Below are 18,831 nucleotides of genomic sequence, written 5' to 3'. Positions count from 1 at the left end.
TTTGTCAGTCCTTCAACTACTCCTTATGTGATTACCTCCCTAATAAAATTCTGAAATAAAGTGGAGCACAATAATACATGGATTACAGTCTGTTATCACACTACTTAGTGTCTTAGTGTACTCAGTCACTCCCACACTCCCACTCCGTATCATACTAATTCATAAACCCTTCTAGTCTAATTAATTATGGACGAATATACCGTCTCCATCTTAAGACTAAAATGTGTCAAATAGCGCGACAATTAGATAGATGAGTTAAATTGTTTCCTGTACTACACACCTTCACAATCTGTTTTTGTTTCATTTTATCCTACTTAACCTATTTCAAAATTTTAGACGAATATACTCGTCTTTAGGGGAAAAAAAAATCAAGGAATTATATATACCCCTAAACTCTTAACTTCCCATACCATACTTTAGCCAAGCAAAAAAAAAGCATGAAAAGCCTTTGCTTAACCCTCATCTTCCTCCTCCTCCAACTCCACTCTCTAGCCTATGGTGGTCGGTTAGGCCAGCACACCACAACCCAGCCCGAATGCAGTCTACCAAAGGACGAGGGTTCGACACTACGAGTAATCCACGTGTCGAGTCCATGTTCACCGCTGAAGCCCAAGACTTCAGAGTCATGGGAAGAGAATGTGATCCAAATGTTGGCTCAAGACCAGGCAAGGGTGAATTACCTTTCTAGCCTGGTGTCGGCTAAGAAGTCGGTAGCTCCAGTAGCCTGGGGAAGACAGATAATGCAGACCCCAACGTACTTGGTGAGGGTGAATGTGGGAACTCCAGCACAAACATTTTTAATGGCATTAGATACAAGTAGTGATGCTGCTTGGTTGCCTTGTAATGGTTGTCTTGGTTGTCCTGGTACTTCGCTCTTTGCTTCTGATAGATCTGTCTCTTTTAAGGGTGTTGCTTGTGCTACCTCACAATGTCACCAGGTATTTATCTTGCTTTCCATCCTTCATCAGCCTTAAATTACTCGTAAATAAATGATTGAGACGTAAATAAAACTCTATTTCATGTTTGACTATGTTATTTGGTATTCTGGTTCGACAAGGCTTACCCTTTGTCCATAGTCCAGTCACGGAACCAAGATTAATGCCTAGAGCGTAACTTATACCGTAAACTAAAAATAAAAACAAGTATCTTTATTGCGCAAGCTCTCGCTTTAAAAGAAGGTATTTTAGGAGCTAAATACTTAGGAATCTCAAAGTTAATTGTGGAGGGTGATAATTTATGTGTTGTTAACTCAATTCGAGTTACTTGGCAAATTCTTTGGGAAATTTCTAGTATTATCAAGGATGTGAAATTAGGCACTCCCGTTTTTTTGATGAAGTGATAATTAAACATTCTTTTAAATGAAGCCAACAAGGTTGCTGACTTCATGATTTCTATTGGACATTCATGTCCAACTCTTTCGAGGTGGTTTGATAGCCGGTGGCTTCAACTTACCTCCCTCATTCGAAAGGATGAGATAAATTGGTCCTACCTAGAGGATCAACCTAGTTTTCTTACCTAATAAAAAAAAGCAACTGGTGGAGCAACAAAAAAGGCCCTGCTGAAAAATGAAAAAAGAAAAATTTGAAGTTGAATTTTGGAACTTTTTCCAGGTTTTGCTTATGACACTAGTTATAAACTGATGTTAGATCGGGCTTGTGTCGAGTTGGGTCCCAAACTTGCTTACAAGATTCTGGTTTAATTTCACGATTACATTTGACAATTTCTCATCATTTGTTTTCAGGTGTTAAACTCAGTTTGCGTCCTAAACTCATGCACTTTCAACCAAACATACGGCGGATCTACAATAGCAGCAACACTATCTCAAGACACCATAGCCCTAGCACAAGACCCATTACCAGGTTACGTGTTTGGGTGCATCACGAAGGCAACCGGGACATCAGTTCCAGCGCAAGGGCTATTGGGGTTGGGACGAGGTCCTCTATCGCTCCTGTCACAGAGCCAAAACCTATACAAGTCGACATTCTCATATTGTTTGCCAAGCTTTAAATCATCCAGCTTTTCAGGACAACTGAGACTTGGTCCAATAGCCCAACCTCAAAAGATGCAATTTACTCCATTGCTAAAGAACCCAAGAAGGTCTTCTCTTTATTATGTGAATTTAATTGGGATCAAAGTCGGTCGTAAAGTTGTGGATATTCCTCCTGCTGCCTTGGCCTTTGATTCTACTACTGGTGCTGGTACCGTTATTGATTCTGGTACGTCTTCTATCCATATCCATAATTTCTTTGTTTTTTTTTTTTTTTTTTTTTTTTTTGGTTCTTCACCTGACTACTGAATTATTTATCATAGTATTGGTAAAAATAGTTTAGAATTGGTTAGAAATACAATTTTAACTTAAAGTGGGATGATTAAAATTATATCAAAAAAACGCATCAGATTCAAAAATACTTCTCAATTAAACCGATAAATAAGAATCGCTCCTGTTAGTATCATTCTTTAGGTTTTTCTTACCGGAGTATATCCTTCAACCCAGCATCTTAATAATTATCAGTTTAACGGATAAGATGGTGCCTTGAAATTTTGATGCTCCTCCCTATGTTTCTTCTGTTAAGGAAATATCTCACCCAATTCAAATCAAGCACAGACATCTTCAAAAGTAAAATATAAACAAAAAATTGTGCAAATTATAATTCAATCAATTACAACTATATTCTAAATATACAAATATTAATAGATTGGATTATGATTTGTACAATTCTTCTTGATATTTTGAGATTGCTTGTGCTTGGTTTGAATAGAGGCGAGATATTTCTGTGTTCCTGAACATGTGTACTTGTATAAAACATAGCACCCGTGACTCGAGTGGTAAATGCCTGAATTGTAGCATAAATGCGGTCCTACAAAAAGACTCATACGACTCAACTTTTAGCGCTACTATTATTTGTAATTTTGTATGGTACCAAAACTAAAATATGCCCGTGAACTAAAGCTTACAGCTTTCTTACTTCTACAGTTCTACACTTCTACCCCATTTTCCAACTCTCTTTTGTCCTTGCACTTATTTATTATGCCTTGATTAACAGGAAAAAAAAAAAGAGTATTATGAAAAATCAAAGTGTTAATTAAGGATTTCAACTCGGTTTTTTCTTCTTTTCCAATAACATATTTAATACGTCTTTCTTAAGATTGTTATATCCGTAATAAGAAATAAAACGGGTTACATAACAACTCATTTGCATAAATATAGGCAATTTTTTTTGCTAATCTCAATGCTTTCTGTTTTTGTTATATGTAAATATTTGACTCATCTTAAAGTTAAGACGGATATGTCCGTCTTAAATGAGAATTTGTGCAAAATATTATCGCAATAAGCGCTACTTTTAAAGACAATTCTCATTTAAGACGGGTTATCCGTTTTAAACTTAAGTTGGATCAAATATACTCATGTGAAATGAAGGATAAGACAAAAGCAAAATTCTGAATGCATATGAAAAGGTAAAAAATTTGTCTTTATTATATAAAATGATATTTAACTCGTTTTAATATCAAATCAGATACCTCTATCTTAAGAAAAACTAACTACTACTTTAAAATACCTTAACACGTGTAGATCGGAGCATAAGAGCACCCACAATAGAGAGGAAGGTGCCTCCTCTTAGCACTCTCCCTCTCTTCTTTAAGATGAGGTCCTCTCTATTGTGGAGATGTATGAAACATCCTCTTAGCAAAAAAATGTTCTCTATTTCCTCTATTTTTAGAGGTAGTATAACATTGACTCTTGTGCCAACTATCTAATAATATTTTTCCATGTGGATTATTTCCCTTTATTTATTTATTTTGTAAGAATTTAAAAATGTAGTTAAATGGATAGAGGATTGATAAGAGGATCTTCTCTAAGAACGTGTACAATAGAGAGCATGTTACATTCCTCTTATTTTTTTACTTTCACTATTTTTATGACACCTAAATTTGTTTTTCATTTACCTTATTTTTTATTTTCACCATCCTCTTCCTTAAATCTTCTCTTTATTTTTTACCATAATAGAGTAGGATCCTCTTTAATTATTATTCTTATTTAGATAATCTTCAAACTTAATAAATAAATAAATTATTAGGCACATAGCAAGGTTGATGGGCACAAAGGCCAAGGTAGCTTCCTCTAAAATTAGAGGAAGAAGCCAACTTCCTCTTACTAAGAGGATGCATACAGGGGCGACGCATGATTTTTCTTTACGGAGGGCAAAATTTTTTTTCCGTCGCGGAAAATATCTTTTAAAAATATGGTTGCGATAAACTCGGAAAAATCGATTATCGAACAATGGAATTTCACGGTGAATTTTGAATGAACTTTCGAAAATAAAACATAATTAAAGTAATTAATACAATACCCTTATAGTCTATAGATATACTAGGGTACAAACTCAAATGAAAATAAATCATGATTTAAATATAATAGAAATAACCTTAAATTTTTGATTTATCAATTTTAAGTTCCTCTTATAAATAAGAATGAGAGTTGTAAAAGTGATACTACCTTAAAAACTTTGATAAAGACAGTGGGGGTTTGCAGCATAAACATTTAATTTTATATAACCTCCGTGGAATTTGTACCTAACTCTTACAGCGGCGCCATTTCACCTTATTGATATTATAGCCTATCTCATGGTGGAGATTACACAATAGAGAGGATCTCCTCTTAGAAGAAAGAGAGTACTAAGAGGAGGGGTCAATCGTCTCTATTGCTAACAGATCGAGTCATGTCGGGTTCCTGTTCGTGTCACATGTAAACGGGTCATAGAGTTTCCAACTCAAACACAACCCAATTAAATTTCGTGTCGTGTTCGTGTCGACCCACTTACATAAATGAGTCATCAAGCCTCAACCCTAACCCGTTAATTTCGTGTCGGGTTCATGGCTTGTCCATATTTGGAAAGTTTTAAGTATATTTATCTGATGGAGGATCAAGAAAAATTAGGATTAATTCAATAAACAGGTGTTTCGTGTCGGGTTCATGTTTAGAGAGCTCAACCCAAACCCAACCCAATTAAATATCGTTTCGTGTTCGTGTCGATCCACTTACATAAATGAGTCAATAAACCTCAACCCAAACCCGTTAATTTCGTGTCGGGTTCGTGTCATATTTTTGTGTCGTGTCATTGTTTATCACCTCTACTCTCTATTACTCATGCTCTAACACCTAAAGCCTCTCGATAATATATTGAAAGAAATTGCGAGTTAGGCCAAGAATGCTTATTCAACACATATTAAAAGAAAATATATTTTGAGCTTTTTATTGTACGTTTTTTCTTTGTAGTGCTGAAAAAACAAAATGCGTTGATGGATTTTAGGCAATTTATTTAGAGCAAATAGGTCCACGTACGACCTTGTATATTTGTATTATGTTTGAATTAAAACCGGCTCTAAGACCGGCTTTAATGGTATGCCTCCAATGAGATTTTGTTTTTGAATGCGGCACAAAAAATACTCGAATCTACGTGAACTTCTTTATTAAAAATAACTGGTTTTGGAGCTGTGAAAACTATGGGATCGTTAATAATTGACTGTGTTTAAGTGTTTAATTTGTGAATAACTTATATCGAGTAGTCTCTCTCTCAATCATCTGTTTAATTTTAATTAAAAAACCACTCACAAATAATTAAAAAAAAAAAGTAAATAAATGAACACGACTGAAAGAGCGGTATTTTAAAACAAAAGTTTAATACACTCCAAATTTTTGGTTCGGGATGATAGGCAAACCAAAATGTGAATAACTTGGTTGTTCTGAAGCGATGACACAGTCCGTCAAATTGAACTTTTGGGTACTTGTGGTCTTATGGACAATCTCGACGCCATAGAAGTATTGGAACATGAATTTGAGCTCCATTGTTGTCCCCGGTTTTCAAAGGATTTAAAAATATGAGTACAAGTTGCTACCAATAAAACAAAACATTAAAAGAAGTCACCCTTCCATATACGAACAAATTGCATTGAAATTTATTTTTTACTCCATATGCAGTTAAAAACCTTCTAACTTCGAAATTATATAGTGTGATTACTTTTCATTCATTATCCTTTCTTTCTCTACAAAATAATCACCTTCTTACTACTTCACTTATAGTAAGTACACATAAAGATATAGAATTTAAATAAATACTCCCGTCAAAATCCTAAAACTCGTATAATATGGATAATTATGCTAGTATCGTAAAAATATTTCTTATTGGGTATGCAAAATAATTACGCGAAGTTCAAAGCACATACATGTTAGGATCGCATTAACATATACATACCCCTACTGTCCTACAATAACATCATTAATTAAATTATCAATTTAATTAATTGAATTGACACCTCTAATTAAGACTGTTAAATATAAATACATGAACAAAAAGAAAAGGAAAAATAAGACACGAAATTCCAATAAAATACTCTAAATTATAGGGAGAACAAAAAAAAAACTGACTTTTGTAAGGACGGCTAATGTTGGTTTGGACAACCTGGTATCAAATAAGATAATATGAATTGATATTTGGATGAGATTTTATAGAAAGAAAATCAAAGACTCTCAATTTTCTCGTTTAAGTTGCTAATGATTTTTCAATTGACTCTTTAATTAATGGTATTTAAATTGCCTCTTTAATTAATGATTCTTCAATTGTCTCTTTATTATTTGACCATTGCTTTGATCGGCTTAAAGATTATAAAATATGAATGGTTTCTTCACCAACAAACATTGCAACTTGCCTCTTTATTGCTTGAATGAAGATATTGTTTTTATAGTCGTTTTGGTGCATTTTAAAGTACTTGGCCCTATGTTTATCTTGCAAAGAAACGGCCGTAAACTTTTATGTGAGCAACTTTAACAGCTGTTCCGAATAATTCCAAAGAAATGCTACATATATTTAAAATATCACATTTTGTGTTCTAATAATATACTTCGTAGTATATATAAGATTAGATTTGGGACAAAAAGGTAAGAGAGTAAAGTAAGGATCAAAACTTTATAGGTGAACTCAAATAATTATTATTAGTAGTATAAGATGAGCAAAACTAATTACACATTTCTTGGAATCACGCAATAAATAGAGATTTATGCATATACGATTCCAAACATAGCTTCTTCATATTCGATTATTCATCAAAAATTATAATCAAAACAATACTATTATACTTCATACGGAATATTACCCTTTCCTAATTCATGAGAAAATAAAATACAAACAAATCGTTCAAAAAAATTATTTATCCAAAAAAATATTGTGAGTTACAGAATAGTATATTTGATGGAAAATAAAAAGCGTGATTTAAAGGCTTAAAAGTATTGGAATTGGAACAATGAATTGAAGAATAAGAATCGGTTTCTAACTAATTACTAATCATGCATAATATTTATTATGCATATTATAACACTGATAAGATCAAATTGGCATATGTGCATCGTACTTTAATAGTTTGGCTAAGCAATTTTATTTGTAACCTGTTTGACAAAATAAAAATAGAACATAAGTGTTACAAAGGACACTGCGACTCTGTTTGGTAAAACTAACTGAAAAGGTAGCTGAAAACTGAAAAGCTAACTGAAACCTGAAAATGTAACTTATAAGGTAGCTGGAAATTAGGAACTGATAAGCTAGCTTTATATACAAAAATGTTTTTAATAGTTTGGCTAAGCAATTTTATTTGTAACCTGTTTGACAAAATAAAAATAGAACATAAGTGTTACAAAGGACACTGCGACTCTGTTTGGTAAAACTAACTGAAAAGGTAGCTGAAAACTGAAAAGCTAACTGAAACCTGAAAATGTAACTTATAAGGTAGCTGGAAATTAGGAACTGATAAGCTAGCTTTATATACAAAAATGTTTGGCAAACTAACTGAAAAGCTAACCGATTTTGATGAAATGACGTAAAAGAATATGATAATTATATAATAGTGTAGATTTCAGGGGTAAAACGGAAAATCACATCAAATCAGGTACCGGAAATCTCAAATGCTACACTAGGTAGCATTTGATTTTCAGGTAGCTTATTTGGTTAAATAAGCTACATGACAAACACTTAAAAAAATAAGGTACCTAAAATATTGGTCAAATAAGCTACTTTGGTCAAATCAGATACCTGAAATGCCTTGCCAAACGGAACCTAAAATGTAGGAAAGAGTGAAGGACAATAATGTAATTGTAACACCCCCGTACACCAGAATGCCTTACCAAGGACCATCCAAGTGTATGACGGTGTCACCATCTCGGTTTCCCGAGGAGGTAGATCAAATCAGACAATAAAAGAACAGTTGTAAATATTATTATATCTCATACAATACAACTCAATACAAACTCTTTTTACAACAAAGACACAACTACAACACTCATGACACCTCATCTCTAAACTGGTAGCGTGATGACTCGATCCCTCCAATCCTAGCATCCACAATCAACAGTACCTGCTAAGCCAACTGCTCACCATCCCCGAATGGATCACCGCAGATACCACAAAACAACACGGGGTCAGTACTGAATAATCAAATGTAAGACAGGTCAACACTGTAAACAGCTGATCATTCTCTAACCCAGTCTCTCGATCTCGCACAGTAACCGACTACACCCCGAAGGGTGTAGCCCTGCCAGATTACCCATCGCAACAGGTAATCCTCGCCGCCAGTGGGTGACCACAGCCCATCCCACCTAGTCCAGCTCATCAATGAGCGACAACAATCCATGTCCCTTAATGTGCACATCCCCTCCCGTGGCGGGTTCCACAGAGGGCGAACTAGGGTGTGAAGCCACTCCCGCAAGTGACTCCACCACAATCACAACACACACAACATCACCGCTGTCACAACATCTCCACACCAGCACTGTCACCACAACTCCCATACTCCGACGATCAGCAGATAACAGCAATTACAATACAATCATGTCTTAATCAATTAACAGTAAACTGAGTAGGAAAACCCTACCTCGTCGCAAAGCATGTAAGACCTCCATACACAGCCACACACGACTCCAATAAGCATCCTAACAATGATAACCATCTCCTATTACACAACTATACTCAAAGAATCACTCAAAAGAACACAAGGCAGAGACTTACCTAACATTACACATCGGCGGTGACACAGACGACCACAACACACGTCATCCTTCCCCAGCGAATCCCGTCTTTCCCATGGTGGAGGTTTAGGCTAAATAAATTAGAGTGTGAAGATATGGGGTGATAGGAGAGGGAGATAAGCTAGGGTTAGCGAAAGAGAAACTGTCGAGGAAATGAGAAATGAAATGAATCTCGCGAACTTGCGTTTATATTAACGTGTCGACAAAGAAATGCATACTCGGTCGAGTGCGGGGAGTACTCGGCCGAGTAGGCTCTACTCGGTCGAGTATAGGTGATACTCGGCCGAGTAGCCTCGCCAGGTCGAGTAAACAATCCTATAAACTCATGTTACAAGCCCGATCCTCACCCATTCATCCCTAAGGTCTGTTTGGTCAATAAGATCGGTCCAACAAAGCTTCTTAAATATCCTGGGTATTACAGTCTTCCCCTTAAAAGAACTTCGTCCCCCGGTTCACCCGCACGCCACTCCCCTCAGGGTTACGCACTGTGACACTAACCATTTACACAAAGGCGCACAAACTCAAACCATCCTGACATTACCGTCATACCACGTTACTCAAACACAATCACCTATCATAGCTACTCTTCCAAACAATACTAATCACCAACTTTCACGTATACCTACGGAAATTACTGAATTCATATGCACTCTTTTGTTAAAAGCGACACAACGACTATCAACCATACACAAATGCAAAACAATACTCAAAAACAGTACTCAACCACCACATCCGTACACCTATACCAAGTGCCACATAAATTGAATTGAGACACCTGTGCAAAGTATAATCTTCATACTACTTGAGTACAACATGGATACAACTTCAAGGAAACACAAATGAAATTCCGAATGCTAACATGCATAACATACATCTGATTCCAAATATTATAGGTATAATTAAATACGTATTTCAGGCATAAATAAATACTTATTTCCGCGACATTACTCTTCCCCTCTTAATGGAACTTCGTCCCCGAAGTTCACCACTAGCCACTTCCCGTGCCCAAAGCCAATACACACATGACATTACTCATAAACTCTTGTAGCACAACTTACTTTATGACATTATACGCTTGCGACTTGTAAAGACAGAATATTTCAGCAACTAAGTAGTATATAAAAATAAAAATTATGGGGTTAACACAAGATAGCAGCTTAATTCGTGAGCAGCTGGGGCAATTATAACCGTCACAAAACATATCCACGCATAAAACTGGTGACAGTTACAGCACTGTATGGTATTGTATTATCTTTCTACATCATTTAAAGACTCGGGTATACCCCCCCTGGACAATTAAATTCCTGGATACCAACCAATGTTATATAACGAAACATTCATAAATTAATAGGTTATCTCAACAATCATGTACCTGTGACATAATCATAATCAATCTTTTGAACAACTTATTGTATAAACTGTCAAAATAAGGCACTAACCAACTCCTTCATACAATTATTCACATGACTCACGCAATTCACATCACTATTAAACATCAGATTCCCGTGTCAGCAATAATCGGCCGAGTATGGGAGGTTACTCGGTCGAGTAAGCTTTACTCGGTCGAGTATATTTGTATATTCGGCCGAGTAAGCTCTACTCGGTCGAGTAGTAACTAAGCTCGGTCGAGTTATAACAGCCAGAGAGCGTTTTGACGACATCACATAGAGCATCCACAATCAACCTGCATCAAACTCTTCCCAGCAATATCAAACACAACTAGTCTCTAACATAACGAAATCTAACTCGTCTCCACACGATAAATAAAATAGTTAACGGCCTTATGGCCGAGTACAGTCATCTAACAGTAGATAATAAATCCCGAAAGCAACATCCAAAATAGAAGTACTAAATCCAACACAAACGAAATAAATCCAACATCAAAGAAATCAAACCAAACAACCTAGCAACACAAGATCAATAACGAGGACCCTCCTCCATGTCATCATCACCACCGCACCGTAAGTACCCGCACCCGAACTCCCGCTCCCGGAAAGCCCGCTGGTCGAGTAATCCTCCTAGTCCGATCGCGCAGTTGGCTCCCCATGGTCCCGCAAGGTAGCTAAACTCGGTCTCCTACGGAGGTCTCCGAGAATCTCGGTCAACCCCATACCGTGGAATACTTCCGTATCCACTCCCTTGTCCCCTCCACCACTGGCATGTGCTAGTTGTGTTGTGTACCTATGCCCTGGTTAAGGGTCATCTCATGCAGGTTGCGGAGCACCAAAGTAGAGGAGATCCGCTTAGCCAGGTCATGCGGCTGCATCCTGGGGTCATGCACTTTGGGGTAGGGCGAATCGTTATTAAGGGTGGTAAGGATAGGAGTCGGGGGCGAGTAAGAGGGCTCGGTACAATCGGGTCTCGCCTAGATCGCCTCACTCCACGGCGCTCCCGAGGTGGGGGAGGTGCTCGCTTGTCCCTCGGGCACGGTGACGTGCTCGGGTAGGTCCAAGAGAATCTGGGGTCAATCGGTAGGTCCTGGGCTCGGTCAGGAATGGCACAAGTCTTCCACTCAGCCAAATGATCAACAACAGGGAGATGGGCTGGGTCCGGAAGTACCATCCACATAGTTGCCCTCACCCTCCAGGCATAAGACCCGTCATCCATCTTCCTCAACCATCTGTTCTGACGCCACGCCAATACTGAGCGTCCATGGTAGGCACAATCTCTACATACTCATTCCCCTCAGGAGGTGGGGCCTCAAAATCTGTCAGGCGCTGAGCTAGGCGGGCCACTATGGCCCCGCAAGCAATGTGTCGGGTCTCGGACTGTGCCATGCGCTCAAGACTAGAGCACACTACACCAGGAGCACTGTAGTAGAACGGTTTCTGACGGTGTAGGTTAAGGTAAGACATAAGGAGCATGACTTCGTGAGAATTGAGCTTGCTCACGTCATCTCTCGAGTACAACAAACAGGTCAACATCCTTAGAAACATATGAAGGGAAACGTGTTGCACATCATTAATCAGCATGACACTGGCACTAGGGGCAGGTCTGCCAGTCAAATATGGAAGGTAAAGAGGTGCACCACTGTTCTTGGCCACATCACTAAGGTACCCCTCCCCCTCGGCCTCTAGACCCAAATGATCAGCAATCTCATCTAGGGTAAGCTCATGATCTTCATTCATGAGACGAAAAGAAATAGTCTTTCCCTTCTTATCATAAACAAAAGAGCTCAAAAACTCCAAGGTCAAGTGGGGGTAGGATTTCTTTCTCAGATGATACAACCCCTCCATACCCAAAATCTGAAAGATATGAAATATGTCCTCTTTGATCCCTAGAGTCTCAAGGATACCAGGATTAACACAACGGGTGGGGCGGAAAGGACGGCGCATGAGAGCCACAAAAGTCTTACGATGATTGAAATCAGAGAATATTACCGATGGATGCGCCTCCACCGGTGGAACGACAGGTTCCCTGCTTGACTGACCAGTCTCAAGCTGGACATTAGCACGAGTTCTTTTGTTGGGTAAGCCTCTGGTTTTCACCATACTGCAAGAGAACAATGTTTAACAAGGGATTGACACAAAAATTCTTAGCGCAAAAGACGGACTGTTTTCAATTGTATATCGATTTTAGAACGATCTTTTTAAGACAAATTATCAGAAAATCACCAATTACCTTACAATTTATATGGTTACAAGCTTTAAATTGTTTCAAATTAAAGAATAACCATCAACAACAAAGAGAGTTTCGTTTTTTGTAACCCTAGAATTCAGAAATTGAATTTTAAACCATGAAATTAATTAAACAAGGCATACACGAGATCTATATACAGTTGAGTCCAATAATCAATAAGTTGAAGGCTAAATTTCAGTTGTTTTACAAAGAAATTCGAAATTTAGCATGAAATTATACCATAACTCGAAAACAAATGAGGAAATTGAGTTTAATTCTTACCTTAAACTGATTTGGGCAAGCAAGAACAAGTGGAACACCAAGGTTTTACCCAAAAGCTTGAGAAAGGAAGGATATGGAGTTTTTAGAGAGAAGGGAATGTGAAGATGGGAGGCGGAAATAAGAAAGAAAGGAACGAAAATAGGGTTTTTGTATAACCCGCATAAGTTCTGCTACAGTAATACTCGGTCGAGTATTGGGAATACTCGGCCGAGTGTCGACTACTCGGTCGAGTGTTTAGGAATACTCGGCCGAGTGTAGACTACCCGGTCGAGTATCCTTCTTACTCGGTCGAATTTTTAAGAACATAAGCGATTATTATTTTCACAAAACGGATACTCGGTTGCGTAGCTTGATACTCGGCCGAGTATGGTCTACTCGGTCGAGTTTCCAAAAGTGAAGAGGAAATCATAAACTTTCACTATCCCTGCAAAATAAATAATATCGTTCGGAGTTCCGTGCAACCGGCTCGTCACTATTAAGGCTTAGTTCTACCACTCAAACACATATCAACACCTATTTTTGTACATCTACTACCAATACTACCATCATTACCACCTTCATTCCTCACTATGCCACGAAACTGTTACACCCTATCCTTATATCATACTCAGCATTTAATTACGGTACCTGCAAGGTTTAGCTCTCATATCACATCATCTCTAATTCTGCTAATCACCAAACATACACCTTAATCACATTTACAAAGTAGCAATTCAACACACAACACATTCATCGTGAAACAAATTGGTTAACTTACCCCTGGTCGCACAACGCAACAATTTCATCATTCACTCCAACTTTTCCACACATACCTCATAACACATATCACCCTAATCATAGATACACACAACAATCTTCACTAAGCAATCAACAACTCTCACTAGCTACCCTTTTCCCGTGTCTGGCTTAAGTCCGATGGGGCCATGATTTTGAAATGAGGGCGCCTACTCACCCAAAATCTAGCATCGGCTGGGGCTCCCAACGTACATACACCAGGTTCATTTTAATTGACACCCTATATTCATTAGATTCATTGGTTCAGGTTCCAAAATCGTCGGCTCTGATACCACTTTGTAACACCCCCGTACACCAGAATGCCTTACCAAGGATCATCCCAGTGTATGACGGTGTCACCATCTCGGTTTCCCGAGTAGGTAGATCAAATCAGACAATAAAAGAACAGTTGTAAATATTATTATATCTCATACAATACAACTCAATACAAACTCTCTTTACAACAAAGACACAACTACAACACTCATGACACTGCATCTCTAAACTGGTAGCGTGATGACTCGATCCCTCCAATCCTAGCAGCCACGATCAACAGTACCTGCTAAGCCAACTGCTCACCATCCCCGAATGGATCACCGCAGATACCACAAAACAACACGGGGTCAGTACTGACTAATCAAATGTAAGACAGGTCAACAATGTAAACAGCTGATCATTCTCTAACCCAGTCTCTCGATCTCACACAGTAACCGACTACACCCCGAAGGGTGTAGCCCTGACAGATTACCCATCGCAACAGGTAATCCTCGCCGCCAGTGGGTGACCACAGCCCATCCCACCTAGTCTAGCTCATCAATGAGCGACAACAATCCCTGTCCCTTAATGTGCACATCCCTCCCGTGGCGGGTTCCACGGAGGGCGAACTAGGATGTGAAGCCACTCCCGCAAGTGACTCCACCACAATCACAACACACACAACATCACCGTTGTCACAACATCTCCACACCAGCACTGTCACCACAACTCCCATACTCCGAAGATCAGTAGATAACAGCAATTACAATACAATCATGTCTTAATCAATTAACAGTAAACTGAGTAGGAAAACCCTACCTCGTTGCAAAGCATGTAAGACCTCCATACACAACCACGCACGACTCCAATAAGCATCCTAACAATGATAACCATCTTCTATTACACAACTATACTCAAAGAATCACTCAAAAGAACACAAGGAAGAGACTTACCTAACATTACACATCGGCGGTGACACAGACGACCACCACACACGTCATCCTTCCCCAGCGAATCCCGTCCTTCCCATGGTGGAGGTTTAGGCTAAATACATTAGAGTGTGAAGATATGGGTTGATAGGAGAGGGAGATAAGCTAGGGTTAGAGAAAGAGAAACTGTCGAGGAAATGAGAAATGAAATGAATCTCGCGAACTTGCGTTTATATTAACGTGTCGACAGCAGCCATACTCGGCCGAGTAGGCTCTACTCGGCCGAGTAGGCTCTACTCGGCCGAGTAGGCTCAGCTAGGTCGAGTAAACAATCCTATAAACTCATGTTACAAGCCTGATCCCTCATCCATTCATCCCTAAGGTCTGTTTGGTCAATAAGATCGGTCAACATCGTTCTTAAATATCCCGGGTATTACAATAATAACATGTTACAACTTATTAAAGATTCTTGCTACCATTTGATATTTCAAATACACCATTGTTGAAAAAAAGAAAAACCAATAAAAATGAAAGAGTCATCCAAACCAAGAAAATATCTGTAAAGAAGTTCCGTAGCCATTATTTCCAATCTCGTGCATTGTTATTGATATGTGAGTATGTCATCCTCCTATAATGTTAGTACAAACACAAAAAATAACTAATAAAATTCTAACTAATTCAAAACATAATAAAAATAAAAAGTTAAATAATTAATTTTGTTCTCTATTACTCCGTAATACTTTACCTACAAATATTTTGAATAAAGTTGAAAATTTATTCTCTTGCAATATTAATATAAACAAAAAAAATAACTAATAAGATTCTAGTTAATTCAAAACATAATAAAAATAAAAAGCGAAATAATTAATTTAGTTCTTTAGCTATACCTTACCTGCCAATTTTTTTAATAAAGTTGGAAATTCATTCTCCTGCAATATTAATACAAACACAAAAAATAATAACAAATTAATATAAAACATAAGAAAAATAAAAAAATAGAAACAATTAATTTATTTTCTATGTATACTTTAGGTGCTATTTTTTTGAATAAAATTGAAAATTAGGGTGAATATAATAGTTATATATATGATAAATTTTATTACTAATTCTCTCAAAATATTGTGAATGAAAGGAAAATAAAAAAATTGGTACATAAATACGAAGTATACTAGTATTGGTGTCCGGCTTCGCCAGGGCTACCTCTATTTAACATTAAATTTTTTTTCATTAAATAATATTACTTAAAGTTGCATAACCCATAAATTTATCATTAATAAATTACGATGAAATAAATTTTTCTATGACATATCCTAAAATTACGATGAAATAAATTTTGAGAAATTCACTACTCCCGCTATTAATATTTTACTCTTATTAATGAACCAGTAGTAATAACATTGCGCTACTTGCCCGTAATCATTGTTACTTTCACTACTCCTGCCGTAAATATTGTTACTGTCACTACTGTCGCATTAATATTGATAATTTCACTACTCACGCCGTAATTATTGTTACTTTCACTATTGCCGCATTAATATTGATTATTTCACTACTCCCGTTGTTGTTTCTACCACTTTCACTAATCTCGCTGATAATATTGTTACTTTTACTATTCAAATGAGTCAGTACTATCATATAACTATATCCAATGTTACTACAATTCTTTTCTTTACTGACGAAATTACTTTTACTGCTTAGGTATGTAATTTTAAGAGGATTATATATTTATATAAATATATTACATTTATACATTAAATTAAATCGAAAGAATTATGCAATATTATATATTATAGAATCTGACTTGAATTATTATAATTTAATTAACCATCTTAATTAATTATTTTATTTTAAGAAAATTGACCATGTTTTAGTCTCTCACAAATGTTTAGGAAAATTACCAAGATTTTATAGTTTAATTTTAACCCAAACTATATAATATTTGTATTGAGATCCCTTAATCGGGTCCATCACACGGTGCTAGTGATTTAAAACTATATAGTATAATTAATTTGTATAACTTTATTTAATTATATTGAAGTCACTTGGTTTCTAGAATTAATATATAGTATTGATATATTAATGATGAAAGGAAAGTTAAAAGGTCATTTCATTAAATAAAGAAAATAATGGTTAAATAAATAAGGTAAATAAATAACAAAAATTATGAGAGAAGATCAATGGTTTACAATTTTTTTTCTTTCTTTTTTGTGTTTATACCTTATATATATATTTTTTTTTTAACTTAATTTTTTAAATTTTCTTAAATTGGTAATTCATGTCACTTTTTTTTGCCATGTCACATAAAATGTTGCTACGTCACAATTAAACTTGTCATGTCACATTTTTTAGATTAGCCTTTTAATAAGATTTTATAAATTTGCAAAGAGCTGCTACACACCAAATTTTTCATTTTTCAGCTTGAAAATTAAAAAAAAGTTCATTTTTATAACTGTGTGTGGGACTTTTTGCTTAATGTTGGTAGAAGTAGGTGTGAGGCGACTACATTACAAGCTTGTGATCAACATCGATAGTATTTGAAAAATGCTCACTTTATTGGGACTTTTTCAAAAGTTACCAACCTGCGAAAAATTTATATTAATTCTTGCTAAGTATTTCTATTATTGTAACTAGATTTTTCTAGATTCTTTTACCTTTTAAAACTAACGTAATTTGGAATAATCTAGGTAGAATAATAGGTAGATATTAGCAAGAGTAAAAATATCAAAAGCATCTAAAAAAATATTTTAAACATAATGTGAGATATTTAAACGGTCCAAACTCCACACACATTCTTATGTGTCAAGTAGATACGAAGACTTTTAAAAGTCCAGTTTAGCATTCTCGAACAGGGCCTACTCCAGGGAAACCATACAGAATATGTGGAAGCTTGGTAAGGGTTGCAAGGAAGTACTACCTTCGATTCTTTGCAATTACCCAACTTTTTAAGGTTTGCATGTTGAATATTTTTTATCAAATGGGCAACTTCTAAGAATTGGAGGGGTGGTGCTAATAAGTAATAACCAGGAGAAAGTAATCAAAACGTTCATTTTAGGTACGGTGTACACCAGGTTAGTCCAGCCAGCCTACATTGCGGTAAGAGACGAATTTCGACGTCGGATGGGACGCGCAACTGTGACGTCACTAGGTGGTTTCGATACATGCTACAATGTGCCAATCAAGATACCATCCCTAACATTCATGTTCCAAGGAATGAACATGTCAATGGCCCAAGACAGCTTCCTTCTCCACAGCAGTTCCTCCAGCATCACATGCCTTGCTATTGCGGCCGCCCCTGACAACGTTAACTCGGGACTCAATGTCATTGCCAGTATGCAACAACAAAACCACAGAGTACTCTTTGATGTTCCCAACTCTAGGCTTGGCATTGCTCGTGAACCTTGTTCTTAGGATTCTATATATCGTGTTTGTTGCTAATTTTGTTTGGTACCCAGAAATATATGCCAATGTCGGATTATTAGCAAACAGTTGTAACTTGTAACAAGTTGTCGACAAGATTATGAGGTGGTAACCTTGATTATCTGCCCTAAGTAAAACCAAGTGACAAAATTATGAGTTTGGTCCAACTGCTCTATGTTTCTATTACTTCTTATGTTCTTTGGAAATTGTTAATTTAAAACGAATCTATATATGTTAAAAATAAAACTTTATATAAGTGTGCATAGATAGCACGAGGTTTATACAAGTGTTTGATTAAGTCTATACTAATTAATTCTACAATAAGTCTTGCTTGTGACGGGTCGGATCTTGCGACGGGTATTTTATGAGTGGAAATGGGTAGAGGGGACAAGGTGGACACCCACCCCATGTGCTCCTTCTCTCACCCCCTATGGATTTTTTGTGAGACAATATGGTACCCGTCTCTTATTTGTGACGGATACCCTC

The 18,831-nt window shown here is 36.8% G+C and overlaps 1 protein-coding gene across 1 annotated transcript; it reads left to right on the top strand.

Moving 5' to 3' along the window:
- Window positions 1-312: 312 nt before the first annotated feature.
- On the top strand, window positions 313-18,512 carry LOC141611766 (aspartyl protease AED3-like). Its single transcript, XM_074430386.1, has 3 exons — window positions 313-938; window positions 1,742-2,216; window positions 17,981-18,512. Exons 1-3 carry the CDS (start codon window positions 438-440, stop codon window positions 18,334-18,336), a joined length of 1,332 nt encoding a protein of 443 aa, XP_074286487.1. The 5' UTR covers window positions 313-437; the 3' UTR covers window positions 18,337-18,512.
- The last annotated feature ends 319 nt before the right edge of the window (window positions 18,513-18,831 follow it).

The sequence above is a fragment of the Silene latifolia genome, chromosome 11, assembly GCF_048544455.1.
Source record: "Silene latifolia isolate original U9 population chromosome 11, ASM4854445v1, whole genome shotgun sequence".
Classification (NCBI taxonomy): Eukaryota; Viridiplantae; Streptophyta; class Magnoliopsida; order Caryophyllales; family Caryophyllaceae; genus Silene; species Silene latifolia.
This window is presented reverse-complemented; position numbering and strand designations above follow the sequence as displayed.